Source organism: Neodiprion pinetum, chromosome 3 (genome assembly GCF_021155775.2).
Source record: "Neodiprion pinetum isolate iyNeoPine1 chromosome 3, iyNeoPine1.2, whole genome shotgun sequence".
Taxonomy (NCBI): Eukaryota; Metazoa; Arthropoda; class Insecta; order Hymenoptera; family Diprionidae; genus Neodiprion; species Neodiprion pinetum.
In genome coordinates this window covers 8,488,092-8,513,364 of record NC_060234.1, presented here as the reverse complement: position 1 = coordinate 8,513,364, position 25,273 = coordinate 8,488,092, and the positions used below count along the sequence as shown (strand labels likewise).

Genomic DNA, 25,273 nt, shown 5'->3' with positions numbered 1-25,273 from the left:
CCGCGATCGAGTCGTTTATTCATAATTGTCGCGGTGCGTTTGCGCGGCGCATTTAACCATCTGCGTACGTCTGTCCGACGTGGTTTTAATCAAAATGTTTACACTGCAATTTCCAGATGGTGGGAATAATTCAACGTAATAATTGCTCCTGTAATAGTATCCAACGCTGTTTCGCCTTCCACCCACCCATACTTTGTATATCTATGTATACGCATAGTGTGTTGGACAAATGCGTCATGCACTTAGAATTCATCACCGTGGTCGACCATTTACATAAATGTTCCGAATGATTATTGCGGCACTGACAACAAAAGTGGCGCTTTTGCCGCTGCCACATGCGTTGGAAATTGTTCAATGCATTCGATGATTCCTTTTGCGGAAGTGATTCACGGGGAAAAAATTATACCACAGACGCGGATCCAGGATGTATTTTTGTGGGATAAAATTACTAAAGAAATTTTATAAGTACGAAAGAAATACTGTATTCGTGATTGTAAAAAATACCGTAAATCATGACTGTATTTTAAAACTTCATAACTTCCGTTTTTAAAGTTTAAATCAAGGTTTGCCGTGATAAAAATTATTGCTGATTACTATTTCAAGAACTAACACATGAGACGAGGTAGTATTAATAGCCTTGAGCCTAACAAAAATCGTACCAAATCGCTCTGAACCGCTCTTTTCGCAAAAATCACTGTAAAAAGTGGAAGTTTGCCGTTGATATTCAAACGATATTTGTGTAATACAAATATTTTTTTTTTTTTAATCTAGAAAAGTACTGTGGACAAGTTTATTTTAATGGTTTATTAGGAATTGAAACGAAAATTCTGATGTCACAAAATAGAAATTTTCGCAAGGCTTGTCTGTTAGACAAGCAAAGGACGAAGTGGAAGTAATCGGGTTTTGAAAACCTATAAATTGGTCAAAGTCCAAGGTTTCTCGGATGCTTGTTTTTTCTAAAAACCATGGTGTAATGACCCACCTTCTGTACTGTTTAATTAACCTTTGTCAGATTACTAAACATAATTACGTTACAGTAAATTACATATTGCGATTTCGTAATCGCTTAAAATTTGACGGCTCATTTTCATGGAGCCGTATATCACAAGAAATTTTTATTTTTTTTTTAACTCACTTGATTAATTATATTATTTGAATAAGAAATCGATTAAAATAACAATTAAAATATTTATGTGACCATATTTTGCATTGTCATACATACATCAATAGTTCTAAAAAAGCTATAGGAAGAAAAGTAGGGTAAAAACAAACAATAATAACAGCGCTTCTTGCGGATATCTAAATGATATTTTATGGATGTACTATGTACTATGTACTATGGATGTACTATGAAAATACCAAGATCCTGAAAGTATCGGACCTCAATCTCAATTGGGTACGGAGATAAAAAAAAATTGTAACAAAATAGAAAATAATTAATTTTTCAGAAGTGGCTGGACTGATTTACTTTAAAATTTAATATGTTATTTAAAAAGTGAAGAGTTTTTACAGACACAATGGACAGATTTTGGGCTTGTCAAATTGACGATAAAAAAAATTATTTGCGCTCAAATTTTCGTTCCTTATTGTGATAATTTTCGACCATGAAGATAAATAAACTGATAATCTGTTCATTGTGCCGATAAAAACTCTTGACTTTCGCAATAAGATATTAAAATGTCAATTAAATCGGCAATGTCACTCTGGAGAAGAAAATGATGCTGTTCTTTTTTATTACTTTTTTTCCGCACATCCAAATGAAATTGAGGTCTGATTCTTTTTGAAATTTTCTGTTGCTCAAAAACCAATAGTTTGAGGTCTGGTACTTTGAGAGTTGTAGTATTTTAATAGTACACGGAAATTTATTCTGCGATAGCTAATTTTTCTCCCTAGCCAGTTACGTCGACAATGAATTGCAATTGGAGAATATAAACCCGTAGCGCGCTGCCCGTAAAGCTTCAGGAAATATTAATTGTCGCTTAATCAATTTACGTATGTATACCTGCTTATCCATACAATTTCATTCCGATATTCGCAAAAGGTATTTTTACCTTACCTATCCTCCTATGGTCGTTATTTCATCGGTGGGCAGTATTTTTAAACAATATTAGGGGATTAAAAAAATATATGTCGCAATATTGGTTCATCAAAAAGAGCGTTAACATTTGAAGACCTGATTTGTCTAAAAGAGGGAGAAAAATAATAACATATATGTACGAGCCTCACCATGATTAATGATTTTTTACCAGCACATGCTTGCCCTTGAAAAGTTCGACTTTTGTAAATCGTGGAGAGTGCGTAAAGTATCCCATTTCCGAATAGCGCGGTAAAACTTTGTAATCAGTATCGAGTTCACACCCAGGCTAACAAGCCTATAACCTATGGCGGCGGCATTTGGTTGAGTAGCATTTTTTTCTCTTACTCAAAGTCTTGATAAATAACAAAAATATAAAATATCGTACGTGGCAGAGCTCTTACTTATCAAGCGACTTAAGGTCACGTTGTACGCCTACCCTTAGCGACCGATCATAATCTCCCTTTTTCTTCGTATATTAAATAAACAAACGTGCTGAAAGGGCTTAAATTGCGACGGTGCATTTTTCTTCTGTAGTAGAATTCAGGAAAGTTACTCATACCCCGAAAATTGTTAAAAAAATGTGTGGTTTTTTGACACGTATACTATTCGTATATTTCCCGCTTTTCAGGGGCCAAAAAGTGCATAGCTGATGTACTTTGCGCAATTCTGGGAATAATGAGGAGCAAAATGAGCCATCGTGAGACTGTTTTCATGCAATATTTAGGTCGCTAGACGAGAACTAGGAATTACAATAATTTCGTTAACAAAAGATGCTCTCACGATCATCTGGCGCGGGATTTTGAGACATGAGTAACTTCCCTGAATTCCGTTACAAAAGAGCGATGCACCGTCAAAATTTCAACCTTTTCTTTTCATTTGTTTACTTAATATAGTAGGAAAGCGGGTGAGTTTGCGCAGTCGGTAAAGGCAGGAATACTACATGGCTACTGCATGACCTTAACACTTGCGCACTCTATCGGTCGGTGAGCAGAACCACTCGTCGTGCGATATGACGACATCTGACAAGCGGAATAAGGGGATGCCCTGATCGATCTCGACGTTGACGCATGTAATACCTATATCTCTGAATATCTAAGTCCACGCATTTCAAATGCGAAAAAGGGCCTTACAGCTCCACTCTTTACAGATAAATAAAGAAATTGCATGAATTCTACGAATTTACAATTGCAATTTTGCAAAATCTATACCACTTCTCTATTTCCGTATCAAATGAAAATGCATTGGAGTGTTTTTCTTCAGAATTGCGTATAGAACGGGACTGTTGAGCCTCCTTTCGCGTATAAGATATGGGGACTTCAGTCCTTGGAGACAGACCCGGCGACTTTCGTCTGGATGGTATGGACTGAACCATACCTGAAATTTCTCAGGTATGGAATCCCATACCTGGGAATTTGAGGGAATTTTTTTCCGCATTAAAGTTGGAAAAATCGGAGAAAACAGAAATCTACCATACCGATTAACGATACTATGTCTCCTAACCCTATTAGTTTCGCTTGCGTCTACCTGTACCCTATATACCAATTAATCGACTATCATACATTCATACAGAGAGATATTGAATGAAAATAAATAATTTATTTATGTATATTTTATATTTATTTAAAATAAATTTAAAATATGTGTAATACATATGGCTACTGTTAAAAATTGACCCCCCCCCCCCCCCAACTCCATACCTGAAAAATTCATAAGTCACCGGGCCTGCTTGGATACGGCAACGAAATGATTTCAATTTTAATATAAAAGTAACTGTAGCTCTAGGCAAACGTTCTCCGAGATGAGTGATTCGCGTGAGCGAGTAAGTGCTTCCGGACATAGAAAATGAGCTAAGGAGGATAAAAAAAAAAAAACGAACGGGAAATTCTCAATAAAATTCAGAAACTCCAAAAATTTTTCACAGAAAATGTTGAATTATCGTGAACTATGTATATATATATATATATAGTTCACAGTTCACAAATATCATACGCAGTTTGAATCCTTCACAAAATACCGTTCCAAATTACGTCACCTGCGATATTTTATTAGAACGCAGCATTGAACAAAATATGGATTCCAATTTTTCCCTGATCAAGCGCACCTATGCCGATCAAACTAGTTACCTCTAACAAACAGCATTTACTGCAAGCTTCCAAACAAAGAAACGCAGCCACGACCATCGTTAGTGTATTCGAGAATCAAACTAGTTGTCTTCTACGTTCCTACGTTGATAAAGCTCTAGCAATTTCAGATGAAAAAGCAATTGATTATTGGTCAAATATATCGAGGCGCGTGGTCGCTGTAATAAAATCATTAACGGTCCGTGGATTAGCGTTTCGAAATTCAAGCGAGAAGTTTCATTCCAAGCATAACGGAAACTATCCGATGTGTTTAGAATTAATCGCTGGATTTGATCCATTCGTTGCAGAGTATATTCGATTGTACGGAAATAAGGAGAGTGGCTCTACCTCTTACCTTTCTTCGACAATTTGTGCAAAGCTTATTCAGATAATGGCAAAGCAGGTCCGAGACGAGATACTTGAAGAAATGAAAGCAGAAAAGTATTTTTCAACAATCGTCGACATCGTCGACATAGATTGGTCGACATTTATTATTCGTTATGTCAGTAAACTCCGGCCATACGGCCAAAGAACTCGTAACTTCTGTACTGGCAATAAGTACCCTCATTCGTCACGATATTGATGTTAAAAACTGTCACAGACAGTCTTACAATAACGCGAGCAATATGTCAGAAACATAGGCATTGGCTAAAGAAGTCAATCCATTCGCAGATCACGTACCATGTGCACCTCATTCGCTATTAGGTAAATTTTGTCGAAAAAGTACCATTGGTATTCATAGGAATATGCTGTGTGTAATCAGAGGATGTGATAGTCGGATAATTAAATAATAAAATATGACATTTTATTGACGTATGTATATAATATACATTCATATACCTATGTATGCATGGACTGGACACAGTGATGATCGTCGTGAAATAAATTAATCATTAGTAAAGGAAAACAAAAAAAAACTTAGAAATTAAACGGTCTTTACCCCTTTCAAACCCAAAACTTAAAATAAGAAAAATAAAACAGAAATGTTCCTCTTTTTTCCATAAATACAATATAAACATGAACTGGACACAGCGATGATCGTAATCATATAGACCGCATTCGTTTAAAAAACAAAAAAAAAACTCAGAACAAAGAAGTCCTTAGCTCTTCTAAAACCATCGAAATATAAAACGAAAAAAAATATTTCTCCCATTTTTCACAAGTAAATATAATATTACAATACGTATAAGTAAAATACATGTAATAAAATATATATCGCTAATATAGATTTCCAACTTCTCTATACAAAAGAATTCTATGGAAGAAAATGTTCAATTATTACGAATGACGATCATGCTGCACGTGTACGATTTGAGGTTATGTTCAAATTAAAGTAAAAATAAATTTAATAACAATTTTACCAATGATTTTACGAATTTAGGTTATTGATATTGAAATTTATAATTGTCTTAAACATTTATTCAATATTCAAAATGCATACTTACCGCTTTTCACCGGTTCCGTGTCCTAGATGTAGCAGAGAACACGTGCAACGCGCACAAAAGTCATCAGCCATGTGGCAATAAGAGAGGACGAATTCTATAATAGCATCGCGAAGTATCACATATGGGATCACCGCAATCATAGCGCCGAACGGACGTGTGAATTTTTAAATATTATTCACAAAGAAAATGTATACAACCGGCCAAAAACAGTAACAATATTACGCATTAGTCTAAACGAACTGTTACATTACATTACCACACATACAAATACACGCGCCCGCGCGTATGCGTGTGTATGTGTGTGTGTGTGTGCATATATGTGCAATAACGAATGATGACGATACATACAAATATATAATTAACATAGACTGTAATTATAAAATGTTGTGGATACAGCGATTGGACGTCAAATAATCATATAAATATACATAAAATATCACATACATATATTGATTATGAAGCAGATGCACTATAAATGTCCTGCATGTCCAAATCCAACAATAGGATATCCCATAGACATTGACGCGATCCTGGATTTATGTAGGATATCATTAGGATATCGTAATAGTCCGGAATATATAATATATGGGCTCTATGAGACCCAGATGGGATATCCCATGGACGTTTTGTGCTGTGTGGGCGTGTTTTACACAATCCTTGATAGGCAACGGATTAAACTCAAAATGCAAGCTACGGCGTACGTAAAATTGAATGGCAAATTTGTTTTTATCACAAAACCCCTTACAATGATGCCAGAAACCATTGTAAACAATTCTCAAAATCTGAAATTCTACTATCCTAAAGATCTAAAAGACACACTAGAGGTCAAATTTCAACACCTTTGCGCGTATTTGCGTTCCTTTGCTACTGAAAGCTGCACAAAGTATGAACTGTATGCAATGTGTGTCGATAAGATTCCTTCAACAATATACCCAAGTGTAAATGCCACTCTCCGAATATTTATACGCGTCGCAGCGACCAATTGTTCCGGAGAACGCTACTTTTTCTTATTACAACGAGTCAAAAACTATTTAAGATCGACGGTAAGTCAAACTAATTGAACGCTCTGGTCATGTTAACAACAGAAGCTGAACTGACGGTTAGGGTTGACCACAATAAGATTATAGATGAGTTAGTTCGGGGGCAGCATAGGAAAGTTAGCCTTGTGACAGCAAATAGCTAAGTCCGGTGGTGACGATGTTGGCGCATGTGCACACTAGGGCTCTCCTTTGCGCATGCGCACCTTCGAATAACTCAATTCCACGCACTGTGTCATTGAGCGTTACCTAACCCGAATTTTACGCACTGACAATGCCAGCTTCGGTACTTCTTAAGTCAAACTTTCCATCACAGATGTTGGTGAAAATAACATGTATCACACGTGCGGATGGGTGATATCTAATTCGACTGATTACAGCGCTCACCTAGGCTCGTGCCGCAAACTTTATTGCTCACTTTTCGCATTTTTAATACAGTATACTATTTTTCAATCGCTTTAAAGTTGTCCATAAACTACATTACCAATTTGGAGGGGGGTTACACCGAAGTAACGTTACTTTGCAAAAATGCGCCATTTGTTATCTTGTTTTATTGGTCGTGCCATTTAAATTTAAAAATGAAACTTTTGTCGAAAAGTTAACGCTACTTTGCTGGAGGGGTATGGGGATGTGGCTGTCGATGAGGGGAGGCCAGAACAAGCTAAAAACTGATCACGTAGTTTCCAGACGGCCCCTTTCACGGGTGTATTAATTCTTAACCTTCAATCAAGAAAGATATTAAAACTAATTGTCATTCCAAGTGCATCGAATTCAACTAAATGATTACGTGTATTTCTCCTACACTTATAATAAAATTTATTATAGTAAGAACGTCAATTATAAAATTACATTACAAAATTGCTATCTCTTTTTTCTATCGCGTTTACTGTCTTCCCAGTGGCGGAAAATTTTAACACGACTCGCAAAAAAAAATGTATTCATGTTTTTGGATAGGCCTAAATCGAGTTTCTGTATAACCTATAATTAAGCCTAGAACACGTGCAGCTCTTTTTCTAGCTTGTGACTCATAAGTGGGGTCGTTCGCGTTTTTCGGTCGTAAAATCGTTCTAAAAGCAATAATGGGACTAGTAAGGACGTAAATCTTTTCGTTTTTTAGTAAGGAAACGAACGGCGAAGAGAAAATACAATTTCGTTGAAGTCCAGTTGGTGAAAAATTCAATTAATTGCCAAAAAGTGCTAAAAAATAGAAAAAACGTCATTTTTCGAAGAAAATCTCACAACTTTCTTTGTAAAAAGCCGATTTTCAAATTTCAAACCCAGTTTTGAAGAGGATACATTGGACTAGCAGGAGTACCAGGACAAAATCACTATCACTATAGCCCGTTGAAAAAATATATTTATTTCGGGATGTTAAAATGCGAAAAATACAGAATACGGAAATACGGAAAACGTCAATAACAACATGACAAAAAAAGTGTTTGTAGCGGCTTTTCGTATATTTCCAAGTTATTTTGTTTAAAAAATAGTACGTCATTAGTAATAATAAATTGAGGAAGGAGTCGTATAACTCATTTGACTGCGGTAGCGCAAAGGCAACAACGCACCGTTTTGTGTTCCTCGCAGACGGCCAAGTTGTATCATTGAGTACATTTTTTGCTTGAAAAAAAGCGTACGTTTTATACAAAGCGGCCGTGTTCATGTAAAAAAAATAAAGTAGCGTAAAATTTTTACTTAGCGTCCGAATTCACGGAGAAAATTTCTTCAGTACATAAAGTACGTGGCTTTAGATAATATATGTGACTATTGATGCTTAAATTGCGTGATAAGAAGTTAAATATTTTCAATGAAATGAAAAATTTAATTTTTTTTTTCAATTGCTTATCTCAATTCTTTTGCGCCATGACCAGCAAGAAACTGATGCTACCGCCGGCTTAACCTCACGGTCAGATAATGAAACTGAATCATGGTCACTGTCCCCGGTCGATAATGTCAATTTTTAGCATTAGAGCGCACTTTGAAAGACGGCTGGGGTCGTCAACGACCACGTTGTACACGAGTTCTACGGTTAAGGTCATGCAGTACGCCTACCTTTGCAACCGAGCAGATTCACCCTTTTTCTTATTCTTATATTAAATGAACAAACGAACGAAAAGGGTTTAAACTTCGACGGTGCATAACTGTTTCGTAGCGGAATTCACGAAAGTTACTCATATTCCAAAAATCGTGTGGTTTTTTCACACGTGTTACTATTCCCACATTCATCGCATTTCGGGGGCCAAAAAGTGCATAGCTGAGGTACTTTGGGCAAATCCGTAAAGAATGGAGAGTAAAATGAACCACCGTGAAACTGTTTCCATGCAGCATTGAGGTCGCTAGACGAGAACTAGGAATTACAATAATTTCGCAAATAAAAGATGCTCTCGCGATTAGCTGGGCGCGGGATTTCAGGATATGAGTTACTTTCCTGTGAATTCCGCTACAAAATAGCAATCCACCGTCGAAATTTGAACCCTTTTCGTTCGTTCGTTGATGTAATATAGGGAGAAAAAGGGAGACTTTGTAGGCCAGTCAAAAAGTCGAAAATATTGCAGTTGTGCACTAGTGCTGCGAACTCGATGGTAGGCTAATTCGATGACGCTGAATCGAATGGTGATAACTTTTTTTGCACACCGACCCCGGGAACATTGCAAAAAGTGGACCGAGAAATTTCAAATGCGTTTAATTCAAAATGTAGGCGTTCGATCGAAAAAAGTTTCCAACAAAAGTTGTACCCAGAACGAAAACGCACAAAAAATTACTTCACTTTTTTTTTCCAAAATCAATAGGTGAATCGTGAGGCGCGATTGAAACGAAAGTGCCTCAAAAAGGAACAAAACCGACTGATATGAGAGTCACCGCATCGATGTATACATATATAGTGTCTACAACGGTCCCTTTTCAAGACTACAATTTTTTTCGTAGTTTTACCGGATAAAAACGAAAAAAAAAAAATTTCTTACGTGTTATTTAAATGGGAAAATAAAAATTCATTGAGCTTAGTGGAGAATTGAGATATCGAGCTGCGTTTTGGAGGGAATTTTTTTTTATACCTGAAAGAAGGTTTTGAGATGATATGCAAAAAAAATTTTTCTTTTGAACCATCTAATATATATAGTATTTGGTATACTATAGAAAAATTTTCGCTTTGAGTGCATAAAGTGAAATATTACAAGTTTACTTGAATATTACAAATTCATTTGAATATTACAAGGATATATCTTCCAACTCCTTCATGTATCTGACGTAAGTCCTTCTATAATTTATTATCTTATAAATATCGATTCTTTTCTGAATTTTCTTAAGTTACGTTGGGTCAGCTGTCGTTGTATTAGTGCGGGAGCCAGCGACAGTTCTCGATGACCAAAGACTGAAAATGTTGACATGTTTATTATGTTGCAAACAAACAGAAAAACTTATTGAGGTGACTGTTCAGTGGGTGATTATGCTTTGCAGGTAAACAAGTGAAAAATATGCGCTGAGTAAACTGATACCACAAAAGCTCCAATTTAGTCAAGTAATAGTTAACTTTATAAGTTAAACGAAAAAAATATGCAATTTTATGTTTAGTGGGGGAAAAGTGTCCAGCTGATGCAATCCAAGATGCAGCGCATCTTTAGGCACGCGGGCGCGTTGCATCTTTTACTGCATCAAGTGGATACTTTCCCCCCAGTAAATATAAAGCTAGATATTTTTTTCGTTAATTTATTAAGTTAATTATTACTTTATCAACTTTCATCTTTTGTGGTATCAGATATCTATATTTTTTTTCATCGCCAAATACAGCGCGTTCGTACAGTTTTCGTATCTCAGACGTTTTCCAAACTAAAGGGTTTTTTATTCGTGCACTTTTAACGTGCGAAGTGAGCATATGAATATTTACTAAAACCCTTCACTTTCAAAAACGTTTTTTGGAATGACTAAATCTAAACTGTCGGAGCGCAACTCTTTATTTCCTTCTCTTTGTTGTATTGGGAAATGTCTACATTGACACTAACATTTAACAAAGCAATACGAAACCTTACATGATTAAAAAAAAAAACATTTTTTCCAAGATTAATTTGGTAGGTGCTTCACGCAGAAAGATTGAAATACTGAGCAATGGATTTCCGAAAGAAACAAGTTATGCAATAAGTGTGAGTAGAATATGTTATTGTTATTTTATTTCATTACAATACTATGATGTCTGTATTATAAAGGACGTGTAAGAATATTAAATTCGTATTTTTTTAGACGAATTTCTGCAAGGTGCAAGGACTATAGAACAAACATTAAGTAGGTTCTTCGGTATATATCTCAAGCATGGCAGAGGTGTCACACATAGGCGTCATCGCAAGATTTCTATCAGCAATGCCATCGTCATTCTCAGTTATTGAGTGCTTAGAGGACTATTGTGACATCAAATCATCTACCAGTGAACAACACGTGGATCTCGCCAACCATCGAATGAAACGAGATGGTGATGATATTCAGAAGTTCATATATTGCTTTAAGGGACACCATCCTTTTGAACTTCGATCTTCCTTGATTTCCTTGTCGTCTGGAGTTGTCGGTACGGTTACTACAGATTGCCATCTGGCATTCGAGAAAGGGAAAAAAAGTATGGAATTGATGGTGGGAAAAGTGGTGGTCGACTCTTCTCTAATATTTCAACGTATTTCGGTTCTGTTTCGTGGTGACGAAGTACAGACACGAAAAGCATTCGTATTCTAACTTTCACCGTATCCCTTATCTCTGTTCGACGACGTTGGTCTCATGCGGAAAACATCGAAGTCCGAACTTTACAAACCATTCAAGCCGTACGTTATCCAAACGAAAAGTTTGATCCGCAACATGACCTTTGTCATCGATGGCGGATTTCTACTGCACAATGTCAGATGGCCGCGTGGAACATCATTTCATGTAATTTACGAATTATACCACTCGCATATCATCACCAAATACGGAGAAAATTCTTCGCTCCTCTTCGATGGATACAGCAACGAATATATTGGCATAAAATCGTACGAGAGGTACCGCCGACGACAACAAAATATGGCACCGGATATCAAGTTCACAGAGAGCACACTCGTCACTTTGAGCCAAAAAAGATCTCTGTCGAATGTGATGAACAAAATGAAACTGGTGCAGGGACTGTCGGAATTTTTACGTAGCCGTGGTGTGAACGTGAAAGTTGCACAAGAAGATGCGGACACGCTTATAGCGAGGACAGCGATTCAACTAATTGTAAGGCAAAGTACGGGCTGCGACGTGGCAGTTGTTGGTAATGACACCGACCTGCTGGTTTTATTGATCGGTTTAGCATATTCCAGCCCTCTGTATTTTTACGAGATCACGCTAACTGGTAAAAAAAATACTTTGTATTATACAGAAGACCATGCACATCTGAATCCGTATATTTTATTTGCCCACGCATTAGCTGGATGTGATACGACGAGTGCCATGTACCGCAAAGGAAAGAAGAGCGTCATATCCATTCTGCAAAAGAATGTCCATCTACGGACCGCTGTAAAAACGTTCTACAACGCTGCAAGTACAGTCGAGAGTCTGTGTGAATGTGCGGAACGAATAATAGCACATTTATACAGCTTCGACAATTCGAATTGGTAGCTCAGTGATGCTTGGTACGAAAAATTTTCATCGCTGCTCGTGCACAGCAAATTGGAAAATCGATTGGCGGTTTTACCTCCAACGCAACCCGTCCTGCGAGAACACGTAAAACGCACGTTCTATCACGTGCAATCGTGGTTGGACGACGACTTGAATCCACAGGATTGGGGCTGGAAGAGAACGACCACGATGTTGATTCCTGTCATGAACGCTAAGAAATCAGCGCATGACAATTCGTTAACGATGGTAAGTTTTAATAAAAATTTGAATAGACTAAATAATTCAATGGTGGAGTATAATTTTTGAGTTATTTTGTGAACATTAAAAATCTCATAATTTCGTAAAATGTGAGCCATTGTGCGTTTCTCTTGTAAATTAAACACCAACGTTACGTTCAATACTTCATTCGAACCAGAAAACAAAAATTAGCACGATGTTTTGAAATTTGCACAAATTTGCACCACTCAATAATTTTTCAAAATATTCACGAATTTTTTAAGCGTGCACCGTTTCACTAATGTTTTCGCCAATTTTTAACGAACTGTATTAAAACTCACATACATTATCTGCGCACACAAAGTCTTAATCATTTTCCCTGCATATCTATGTTTCAGGTACAATGTGCATGCACTGAACAGTGCAACCTGCTCCAACTTTTCAATCAGCACGGTCGATGATGACATTACAGCAGAAGAAAGAGACGAGGATAACGAGGATATTCCAATTAATGAATTCCTAGATATTGCCGCAGAACTGGACCCCGATGATATTGATTACGAGGAAGGTGGCGAAAGTGACGAAGAAGAGGATGTAGATATCGAATACGATTTTGAAGCGATGTAAATAAATAAATAGATTTTGTGTTTCGTAAAAAATTCGTCTCATCTTTTGTTCTCTAAATGTTCGAACCACCCTTCAGTGAAAAATAACTTTTATTGAATAAACAAAATCACTTGACACCTTGGAAAAATGAAACCATTCAATTTCTTTACAATTTCAGAAACACCTAAACTCATCGCTGTTTACAACATTCTTGACTAACTTTGCCTTCATTATACATATTATGCAAGAAAGGGAAAAAAATAGTAACAATAACAATGATAATAACAATTTATACATAAACGTATAAACGTAGGGAAACAAAATTAATTGAAAAAAAAGGATTCGACAAAAACTTGGAAATAAAATTATCACTTCGGAAAAATTTTTCATCTGCTCGATTGATTTTCTTCAAATTAAATATAACGATGCTTTGGTCACTTGCAAAAAATTTGTTAAACGTGATTTTCATCAAAAATTTCCAGAATTTTCAGATGGAAAAACCGACTGTCCAAAATCTATGGTAAGCATGGTAGAATTGACATTTTAAGATCTATATTTTAATTTCTCCCGGAAAATGAAAAGTGAGAAAATAATGATCATTTTCGAAAAATTCAGCAAATTTCCGATCGAACACGGTATTCTCCAATTTTTTTAAGGAATTGTTCGAACCGTTTAATTAGATTGTAAAATTTCGAAGTAAAATCTAATAATTACGAACACCCCTATTGGCTGATATATATATAATGTACTAGGCCAAGCAACAGAGCAGAAAAAGAGCCGAAATTTGAAGTGAATACTACTTGACAACTGACTGTGCAATTATGTGTAAGACAGTTCGGGAATGAAAACTGCATAGTTTCCAGCTCAAGATTATTTTGTTAATTTATTATTAAGAAATTTCAACGCGCTTTATATAAAAACCGAAATAGACGTTTTGTTGCTGATGACGTCTAGTTTCGAAATTCATATTTCACATTTAAATTCCACGACCTCAGGAGCAAAGAGCCCTCCGCGAAAATATCGCAAAGAAAAAATTCAAGTAGCAATTGTGCAAAAACTATTAATCCGACCGAGTCTAGGTTTCGCATACACAAAGTACATGTAAATAGCTACTACTGTGCCAAGTTACAGCTGTTAATATTACAAAATGTCGGAGTTGTGAATTTTTTATGAAAACGCAAAAATTTTACGGCTTTTCCAACTTTTCCCCGTTTCTAATCGTCCGATCGGGTCGATCGACCCCGCATTTTCTTCGTAATTCAATTCTCTACAATTCTCCCATTCGCATCGTTAAGATTGCTTGATTAGTTCCAGTTTTATACGTAAAAAATGTGTGTCATGTAAAAATGCTATAATGCTTGGCCTTTATAGATATGTGCAGATCCATTAATTCTCGACGAAAGTGTGCGCACTAGGGTCGGCGATTTTGATGCTGATTTTTTCCTCGAAAGTACACCTAAAAAGGAGACGATCCTGAAAATTTGAGCCCGATATGTGCAAATCCGGCCGTTGGAGAATTTGTTGAATTTTTAAAAAAGTCGATTTTTCACTAATTTTCAAATATTTGTAGATCAGCTTCTATATAACTTAAAGACTCCTGTCCAGCGGCATTCTTCTCAGTAAGACTTCTACGTTTGTGAAAAAAATAGACATTAGGTCTACACTTATATCGGTCTTAGCTAATAGCTTCCAACTAAACAACTGTTTTGGTTAAATTTTACCTATTTATAAAACACTATTATATGTACCGTATTTGAAGTTGAGAGTCGACCAGCAGCTAATATCTTATGTCGAGGTATATTTCAATGGAACCTACCCAGCTTTTGCTTAATTGCTCCGATTTTGTAAAGTTATAGCTATTTAAAACCAATCAAATTTTAAAAAATCGCTGTTTTTAAATAGCTAGAACTTTTTTCTCCGAACTTCGATTTCTTTCAAACTTTCAGGAAAGTTGCTTTATTCTGTCCCCAATAAGCTACTTACTTTCACGAACGATCATTCGGCTGAGTATAGGATCGTATACCTATGTGGCGGCGTGTGGAGGGGACACACAGCGAGCACGCCTGCTCCTATATCTATATATACATCGATGCGGTGACTCTCATATCAGTCGGTTTTGTTCCTTTTTGAGGCACTTTCGTTTCAATCGCGCCTCACGATTCACCTATTGATTTTGGAAAAAAAAAGTGAAGTAATTTTTTGTGCGTTTTCGTTCTGGGTACAACTTTTGTTGGAAACTTTTTTCGATCGAACGCCTAAATTTTGAATTAAACGCATTTGAAATTTTTCGGTGCACTTTTTGCAATGTTCCCGGGGTCGGTGTGCAAAAAAATTATCACCATTCGATTCAGCGTCATCGAATTAGCCTACCATCGAGTTCGCAGCACTAGTGCACAACTGCAATATTTTAGACTTTTTGACTGACCTATTGCTCGACCGGTAAGGGTAGGAGTACAGCATGACCCGTAAAGATACAAAAAGGCAGGGTCCTAAGTTTAAAAAAAGTCGTAGTTTATTTAGGGCGTGTTCGGAAATCGACTGAACGTACTGTCAGTACTGAAAATCTACGGTATACGTCACTTGGACTATATCATTTTCAGTACTGACAGTACTTTCAGTCAATTTCCGAACACGCCGCAGCAGAGACCATCAGGTTCGAGCCACGCACGCGTCGAATCGAAAGCGTGCCTGGTTGCCGGCGAGTTACAAGTCAGGCGCAAAAGTGAACGTAGTTTTGGCCGCCAAGGTATCGAGTATTGAAAATCGATATATTAAAGGCGATGGGTAATACGATTCAAGGTTACAGAAGTCGGTCTAGCCCGCGGTGAAGCGATAGACTCGATTAACGAGGTTCTGCAAACTGTGCGAGAAAAATGGGGCTGAAAATGGCGCGAATATAGACGAACAATTGAAAAGTGAAATCCGACGAATCCGGCATTAGAAACATGGAAACGCGTAAATCCGGCGTATTGGCCAGCTGCGCAATGCAAAGCCGTCAGATTTTCCCACCTAACAGCCAAGCATAATACAGTTCTGCAACCGCCGAGCCTTGCGGATGATCTAAATTTGCAGTCTCGCAGTATTATTGCGTCTTCGCCATACTTCATCACACTTGAAAGAAATTTTTCTCCGTTCTGAAACACGGCGAGTATCTCGCTTACGTTTTGACGTCATGATCAACATGCCGGTCATGGCATCCTACGGTACGTGCATATCCATGAATGAACTGCGCAAATAAGAACAGTGGGCCAAGTATTGATTACAGCGGCTAACCATCGTCAAAGTGTATTGTCCGTATACGTATTTCCCAATGTCAGATGTTTGTGAGAATTCGAGTTCCGTCGTGGAGGACGGATCGCCTCCGAGAATCGCTACTTTTTTTACGGTAACGAATTATATCCCTATTGACTAATGTTATTCTTCGATATGAAGGTCACAACTCAAAACACTTTTTTATAGTGTTAACGTTTATATTCAATCTCTGTGTATCGGTATGCGAGTACTTTTATTGCTTCGAACGCACAACGCAACTTGTGCTTGTATTATTATATCTTGTTTGTTTTCCCAAATGAAAGGTGGTACGGCAAACTGGCTCAAGTGCCAAAATATCGAGAAATATGTTTGTTTTCTTGAAAATTTGTAGAAAATCCATACGCACGTCCTTGCAAAACGATATGGCTCTAAAAAATTTATTCGCGAAATTACGGTGTAAGTGCCATCTTTATGACTTTTTAGGATTAATTTAAAGTAACAAATAGAAAGGTACGTTTCGGAGCTTTTCAAGCTCTTTTAAATGGCTCAAACCCCGATTCAATACAGCAATCTTTCTTCAAAAAAATGATGCGCGAAAATCAATATTTTCCGTGCCAGTGTAAGTCCGCGGTTCGTGCCTGTTATTATTTTTTTTTTTATTGTGGCTGCTGATTAAAAATAGAATTATGATTTTAAAATTGCGGAACATTATGTAGTTTGAGTGAAAAAACAATTTTTTAGAGCGAAAAATGTGTTGTTTTTTTCCTAAAACATACATCAAACATGACAAAAAACGGCTCAAAAATCTGAAACAATCTGTGCGTATTTTAAACTTTAATTTAAACAAACAATCGTATGAATTTTTCCATATTTCATTTTGTTCGTTGAATACAAAATTAAGAAGGACTTTTTGAAGGTGAAGAAATACCGTTTACATAAATTTCCGTAGTTTTTGTACTAGTATCCCGTAAATATCTGGACCTAATTTTTGACTCACAACCATGAAATGCGACAAACATGTCCAATACATCGTTAATAAAACTAAATATTCAACCATTCAATTTTATAAATGATCTAAAATTATACAAACTAACATGGTGAGGTTAATTTATCAAGCTTTCTTCCATAGTCTCATAAACTACGGTATAACTGCTTGGGGAGGCCCATATAACAACTACCGCAACTTATTACAAAGGCCCCAAAATAGACCGATAACAATTGCCACAAAAATAACATTATCCTGAATAATAAACCTCTAAATTTGAAACAGTTCTGTACCACTATGATTTACTAAAAGACAAATTTCAAACTTCTGTCGGGATAACTAGATGTAGGGATATACTAATTCCTGTACGTAAAAAGCCAATTAGTATAAAGTGCAGCTAGTTAAATGAAAAAGTTAAACAATTCTAAGAGGAAAAAAAAAATTTTAATTACAGATCGCATCTAATGTTTAATTTTCACCTTTTATAATTCACGTTAATTCTCTTGATAGTTATTGTTAAGTGTATATGGCATATTGCCAGAAATATAAAATATTTATTGTACTTGGATACTACTCATTGTCAATAGTTTCTTTAGATATTTAGCTTTAAATTTCTTGTACCAGGTCTGCTAACGGGTAACCTTGTCTACCTCTGCAAGTTTACTTGTGTAATCTTTACTGGTTAATAATAAATTCAAACAAATTCAAATCAAGCAGAACACGAACACACACTTTCTTGACAATTCCCTGCTGATCCTGTAGGATATATTATCCTCAAGTCAGTATGATATGAACAAACGTGCTGTAAGGTCGTACGTAATTGTGCACACACATATTTTTTTTTTTTTTTGTCAACTCTCTACTTCTTTCACAATTAGCTGCAGTGAACTCGGAAGGATCAAATTCGTAAGGCATCAGCAAGTTGGGCATCATCCGTCCAATTTTTGTCTTATTCAAATTTTATTGATATCGAGTTTCAGTATTTCTGTGATAGAAGGATTTTTCGACTATATCAGGAGGTAAAGAGGTATAAATATTTTTACCGATTTGACAGTTTGACTAAATTTCTAACACAGAGAATATTTCAAAAACAAACGTCCGCAATACTCGTTTGAAAAACTCTAAGCGGTTTCCGCAAAAGAAAAAACAAAAAAAGAAAAATCTATCTCTATTTAGATACACTTTTTGTGACTATTGACTACCACGTGGAAAAGTCTCAGCTTACACTTCATTTAGATAATCATAAATCGGTGGACTCGGGTTTCTCGACTCCAAATCCGATACGAAGTATCAAAAAATGACCGCATATAAGAAACGAAAAAACAAAGATACGATCTTCAACTTGGAATTGAATTCGATCAGCTGCCGACTACGTGAAACCTAAATAGATGGAAGTCGGAAGGTTTGCGGAATATATTATGCGTAGGATGTCCTTTTCCTTATCGAATTTATTTTCGCACATGTCATAATCCGCAACGTGGCTGATGCGCCTGCTCACACAGTTCGAGGCTAAAATCCCGCCGTTGCGCGCGCTTCGTTGCGCTCTGAGGCCTGCGCATGCGCACACATAGGTACATGCTTAAACAAATGCACATCACTCGGTGTGCGTTATACGCACACGTAACATATGCCCGTTGCGAATCCTTAAGGCTTCAGTCAAACGTCGCACAAGGACGTCACGTATCACGTTCGAACCATTTAAGATCCGGACAACAAACCTCAAGCCTCATTCGATGTAGTAATTCCGCCGTGGTGAAATACGGCGACAGTTTGCAATTCATCTCGTGCCTTCCGATCCAGTCGTACCACGGAGTGCGGTTTACATCCTTTTCCTTGCAATTACTCACTGAACGTAAGCTGCGCGGATATTAAGCTTCTGTTGGAACACTCGAATAACTAAACAACCACCTTCGTTACGTCCAGTCTTAATTGCTGGTTACGAAACTGCATATAGTCAGTGTTAAATTACACGAATCTGAACGCTGAGGCGACCTTGAAATACCTCCTGAATCTAGTTCGCCGTTTAATTCGTGAAAAACTTCGGCCTCCGTAAAGATTTCTGAAAGATTCTTGATACCAATCTGTAGAATGTTTTTTTTCTTTAACTCGTTGGCGCAAAGATCCATTTTTCGTTGTCTTCCTTGCGATTTTTTTTTTTTTATTGGATTTAAAAACGTAGCTTCGGTCAAGCACTTTTATCGTGGAATTAGTTAGATGAACTGAAACACATTGCATCCTAAATTTCTAGATTTACTCAATTCAAGTTTTGAGGTAGAAAACAAACAAGATTACGTGAAATTCTATTTTTGGTCAAAATTATCGTCCGCAGAAATTCAATTGAATTTATTCCGGTATGTGCAGCGCTTGCATTTTTTTTTTTTTTTTTTTTGTCATTGTATAAAGCTTTACTTGACCTTTGGAAAAAACACCAGAAGTAACAGAAATACTAATTGTTGAGAATTGGGGAAGAAAGCAATTATTTGAATGTATTTCTCCAGTAGAAATTCATGGATATTTCAATAATATAAAATATAAACTAAATTCTCTAATTCCAGAAAAAAATGGATCAAGACGTTCCGAAGTTGCTGGATCGCGAAGACGCGTTCTTCTGGCCAAATTCTGACCCGACAGTATGGATGAGGTCATGTGAACACGAAGTTATCGAACCGATGTCAGGGGAAAATTTCGGCACTATGCCCACCTGGTTGAAAGGGACTTTACTGAGGAATGGACCGGGGAGTTTGAAAGTTGGCGAATACAGATTCGACCATTTATTCGACAGCTCAGCGCTACTGCACAGGTGATTTTTATACGAAGCCAGCTTTTTGCCGAAAATGAAGAATTTTTTCGAGAAATCAAAATACTACAAAATCGCTCTCTTGCTATTCGCAAAAATTATAATCATAGCCCCAGTGTGAATCGAAATGTTCTTGTAAGTTTGTAAAGATTCCGGAATTCCGTGTCTGAGAACTTTTTTTCACTCTCTCAGCCAAATATAGTTTCTAAAAATTCTCGCTTCATCACGGTTCAATGATCGCTGAAATATTTCGAGTTCAGAATACAGTAGAACCTCGATTATCCGAACCAATTGGGATCGAGACTCGTTCGGATAATCAAAAGTTCGGATTATTGAAACGTGGGTTTTTTTGGGACGAGATTATTTAAGCAGCTATATATATATATATATATATATATATATATATATATATATATATATATATATATATATATATATATATATATATATATATATATATATATATATATATATGGGTACGTCCAATACTTTTCGACCGCAGCCTGCGGGCTTGGGTCAGCGATTCGGCTGCTGATTTTTTTCAAGACAGTAGGTTATAAAAAAGACGATTTTCCAAATTTCAGCTTAATATAAGAAAATCTGGTGGCTATAGAAATTTTTGAAGTTTTTAATAATTCAATTTTTTAGTTAATTTCACGATTTTTTCATGGGAGCTCTCATGGGACTTAAAGACTCGAATCAAACGGCATTTCCCTTCTCTCACCTTGTATTTTGAGGAAAAAAATAGTTTCTTACTCCAAAGCAACATCCAGCTTAATTAGGACCCTTTGCATGAACTACTATTTTAGCAAAATTTCGCATAACTTTGAAACGCTGCCAAGTCAAGAATTTTCGAAGTAGACGGCCAATCGACGGCTCAAATTTTTCGTCTAGGTATACTTTATCACTACCTACACGAATTATTATTAATTACCACGTTCCTTTTTATATACGGCCTCGCAAAACAAACCGATTTCTGAAAAATCGCTGTTTTCAGATAGCTGTAACTTTTTTCTATCAACTCGAAATCGCTTGAAATTTTCAGGGAATATACTTCATTCTATCGCCAAACAACGCTGAAAATTTCCAGCTAGGAGTCGAAGTTGTTAACGAGCTGTGAATTTTCAAAATGTTCAAGTTTCCCACATAATATTTCGTATTTCATGGCATTATCAACTATATAACAAGTATTGACTTCATGGGACACAAAGAAACAAATATTTAATTTCAAATAAATAATTACAATACGAATGATAAATAAAAATATTTTATACTACTATAAATATCCTATTCTCGCAGTATATGAGTTTTTTTTAAGGCGATACAAATTATAGGGATGTAAGCCATATTTTTATAACATTACTTCAGTATGTAGTTTTGCAAGCTCTTCATGTTTTTTTTTATTCAGGTTAATAATCGACAAGTGTAAATTTTCCACGCTCAATTCAAGAAGTCGTTGATAATGCCATGAAATACGAAATATTATGTGGGAAACTTGAAAATTTTGAAAATTCACAGCTCGTTAACAACTTCGACTCCTAGCTGGAAATTTTCAGCGATGTTTGGCAATAGAATGAAGTATATTCCCTGAAAATTTCAAGCGATTTCGAGTTGATAGAAAAAAGTTACAGCTATCTGAAAACAGCGATTTTTCAGAAATCGGTTTGTTTTGCGAGGCCGTATATAAAAAGGAACGTGGTAATTAATAATAATTCGTGTAGGTAGTGATAAAGTATACCTAGACGAAAAATTTGAGCCGTCGATTGGCCGTCTACTTCGAAAATTCTTGACTTGGCAGCGTTTCAAAGTTATGCGAAATTTTGCTAAAATAGTAGTTCATGAAAAGGGTCCTAATTAAGCTAGATTTTGCTTTCGAGTAAAAAACTATTTTTTTCCTCAAAATACAAAGTGAGAGAAGGGAAATGCCGTTTGATTCGAGTCTTTAAGTCCCATAGAGCTCCCATGAAAAAATCGTGAAATTAACAAAAAAATTGAATTATTAAAAACTTCAAAAATGTCTACAGCCACAATATTTTCTTATATTAAGCTCAAATTTGGAGAATCGTCTTTTTTTATAACCCACTTTCTTGAAAAAAATCAGCAGCCGAATCGCTGACCCAAGCCCGCAGGCTGCGGTCGAAAAGTATTGGACGTACCCACATATACAATATATACAGATGTCCCTAAATTGGGGGACACGAACCAGCCAGCGTGATACCTGACTCAAATCCAACCGAGAATTTCTTTGCCGGAAGCTCGTCCGACGCATAGTTTTTGAATTACAAGCGATAGCGCTAGGCCAATCGGAGTGCACCATTTCATCTGGATTTGCCGCCACGGAAATTGCTGTTTTGTTCGTCTGGGTGAATTATTATTATTCGTTTACGAATTAAATATCGGCACCTCCCCTCCCTCCCTGTTGTACCCCTTCTCGAGCGCTGACCGCGGTATTATTGCCGCGGCACACGCTGCCGGCCGCACACACACGGACGCACACTCGTGTGTGTGAAACATAAGCGAATGCCCGGCTACACGATACTACGAAACACACATCTACGAGTGAAAATAAAAACAAATCTACAAATAAATCAGCGGATTTAAGATTTAATGTTATAAAACACTTCCAATCATCGACGTATGCATAAAACTAGAGATTTTAGATGATTGATATGCCGTTGGGGTTCATAATTACTAAGGCTATACATTTAAACCGGTTAAGCTGGTTAAAAAAAGTTAACCAGGTTAACTAATTAGCTAACCATCGGCTTAGCCGGTTAACCCAAATTAGCTAAGCTAATTAGCTAATTTTTTAACCGGTTAACTTAAATTGGCTAAGCTAATAAGCTAATCAGCTAATTTTTGACCGGCTAAAATTTAAATTAATTTTCAAAGATACATGTATATGTATATAATATAGGAGTGACCATTCACATATAAAAAAGCCGCATTAAATCCACGCAGCGGGAATATAAGGCCCTAAAATCCACGCCGCGCGAATTTAAGGGCTTTATAGTCACGCTGCGTGGATTTAACGTAACTTTTTTTTTTTTTATGTATGAACAGAGCTGTCCATACGGTATATGTATATATAATTACAATTGTGGCGCGATGGTAAAATTCAATTCTAAATTCAATAAAATTGAACGGTGCTCATTTAAGATCAATTTATTACTTAATGTCTAATATAAACAATTTGAATTAATATTAAATTAACATGACTGATTGTCTATCAACACCTTTTAATCAGTTTCTTCTATCATTTCACGATTTTGATATAAGAATATCAATAAATTAGCGTTATCTGGTAATAAACAACTCCTTTTAGTGGAAATAACATTTCCTGCTGTTGAAAATACTCGTTCGGATGGTGTACTCGAGGATGGGATGCCCAAATATCTTCTTGCATACGTAGCTAAAATTGGGTACTTATGACGCTTAGAGTTCCACCACAGCAGAGGATTATCTCCTTTTGGGATAGTTAACTCTCTGTCATACTTGTCGATTTCTTTTCCAATAGCAGTCTTATTTCCAAAACTTAGTGTTCGCTCAAGGTCCCCTGATAAACCTCGTTCAGGATCGAAGAGGTACTCCAAGTCTTTTTCTCTTTGATCTTTGGCCGAAGTTTGAAATTCATGATGCGTATTCTCAACTGCTATTATTTCTAATAAGGCGTTTTTATCTTTTTGTCGATACGGTTGAGATTCATCACGTAAGTCTTTATACCTGAAATATAAAGTACAATTGACTATAGTTAATTAATATGGTGAAAATATTATAAAATAAAATTTGTTGAAACAAGAACGACTTTGCACGCACGTAAGGGTGTAAGACTTCTCATTGATTTCAAATTAAATACGAATGAAATAAATACCGTGGATCTAAGTAGCATGCAAGCCCACATACAGCAACACTTGTAGTTTTTAAGAACCTAGTTCTTAACTCGTCTTCCAATATATCCTTCAACAAGTGAATCTCTTCGCTGTCATCATCTTTCGGCTGTAAAAATTTTTTAACAATTGAATGAGCGGTTGGTCGCACCATCGCAATTGTTGATTGTGATTCTGAAGACATTATTCTTGTAGCAACATCGAAAGGTTCTAAGATCTTTTTAACATCAGCTATATAATCCCAATCATCATTGCTCAAGAGCAATTTTTTCATTGATACAGCAGTTGTCATTTCTTTATCTAACAAAACAGATGTTATTGCATCACGTTGTTTTATAACACGTCCAATCATTGCGAAAGTTGAATTCCAGTGAGTAGGGCAGTAGGGCTTTTGAATCGTCAATCACGACTCTGAATTCGTAGTTGGAAAATTGGAATTGGATATTAATATTTATTTGTTCCATGAACCTTGAATTTGCAGTGTGAAAACGGGAAGTTCCAGGGCTGGCTCACGGTCAGCCTTAAGCCGCTTGTTTACTCACACGAACGATGCAATACAGTATCGATGTATGTGGTTTAAGTATCAATTACTCAAAATTTATCAAACTTCAAAATATTTTGAATAAAACTATGAATTATAAAAATATCTCTTCTGATATTAAGACTACACGCAAAAATTTACCAAATCGATTAATTTTTACCAATTCAATCGAGCCGTGTCCGATTATTTTGTTGAAATCGATCAATCGATACATCGATCATTCTCAGATAAGTGGCCATCACTAGCATTGATCTCAACAATTTCAACGTTACTTGCCACTCCAGACCCACATTGAATCGACGAGGAAATAACTGGGAATTTGAATGACACCATATTTTTTTGAGTTGAATTAATTGAATTTATTCATGTAATTCGACTTCATTTTTCTATTCCAAATAATGAATATTATTTTTCCTCAAATTCGGATAGATTTATTAAATTCAAATTGCTTCATTTGAATTCAGGTATTTGGAAATTTTCTTCTTCCTGATTTAAAATTACTTTTTTATTTGAATTTAATTATTTTTCTCTCTAAACATAAAATTTTGGCACGAATCTAAAGTTATTCAAAGTAACCTGACTTATTACAACTCTTCCTAATTCAGTTATACCTCAAATAATTCTCATGATTTCGTTTATCATTTTTAGTGATTCAGTGAATTCTCATTTATTCAGTTATTTTGTGTTAACTCAGGTGAATCGT

The 25,273-nt window shown here is 36.2% G+C and overlaps 2 protein-coding genes across 11 annotated transcripts in view; one reads left to right on the top strand and one right to left on the bottom strand.

Annotated features, from left to right (window-relative positions):
- LOC124214746 (facilitated trehalose transporter Tret1-2 homolog) overlaps positions 1-5,728 on the bottom strand; it is a 51,823-nt gene extending 46,095 nt beyond the window's left edge. Inside the window, exon 1 of the mRNA XM_069134471.1 lies at positions 5,643-5,728. Coding sequence (XP_068990572.1) covers positions 5,643-5,713 — 71 coding nt within the window. The 5' untranslated portion in view covers positions 5,714-5,728. The remainder of the gene's footprint in view (positions 1-5,642) is intronic.
- ninaB (neither inactivation nor afterpotential B) overlaps positions 1-25,273 on the top strand; it is a 60,200-nt gene that overhangs the window by 11,307 nt on the left and 23,620 nt on the right. For 4 of the 10 annotated variants that reach the window (XM_046617349.2, XM_046617348.2, XM_046617351.2 and 1 more), the window contains exons 1-2: positions 16,146-16,493; positions 19,901-20,145. In XM_046617349.2, the coding sequence (XP_046473305.1) occupies positions 16,419-16,493; positions 19,901-20,145 (320 nt within the window). In that variant the 5' untranslated portion in view covers positions 16,146-16,418. Of the gene's footprint in view, positions 1-16,145; positions 16,494-19,013; positions 19,198-19,900; positions 20,146-25,273 lie in introns of those variants that run through there. The other 6 variants (XM_046617358.2, XM_046617355.2, XM_046617354.2 and 3 more) reach the window with 5 other exon arrangements.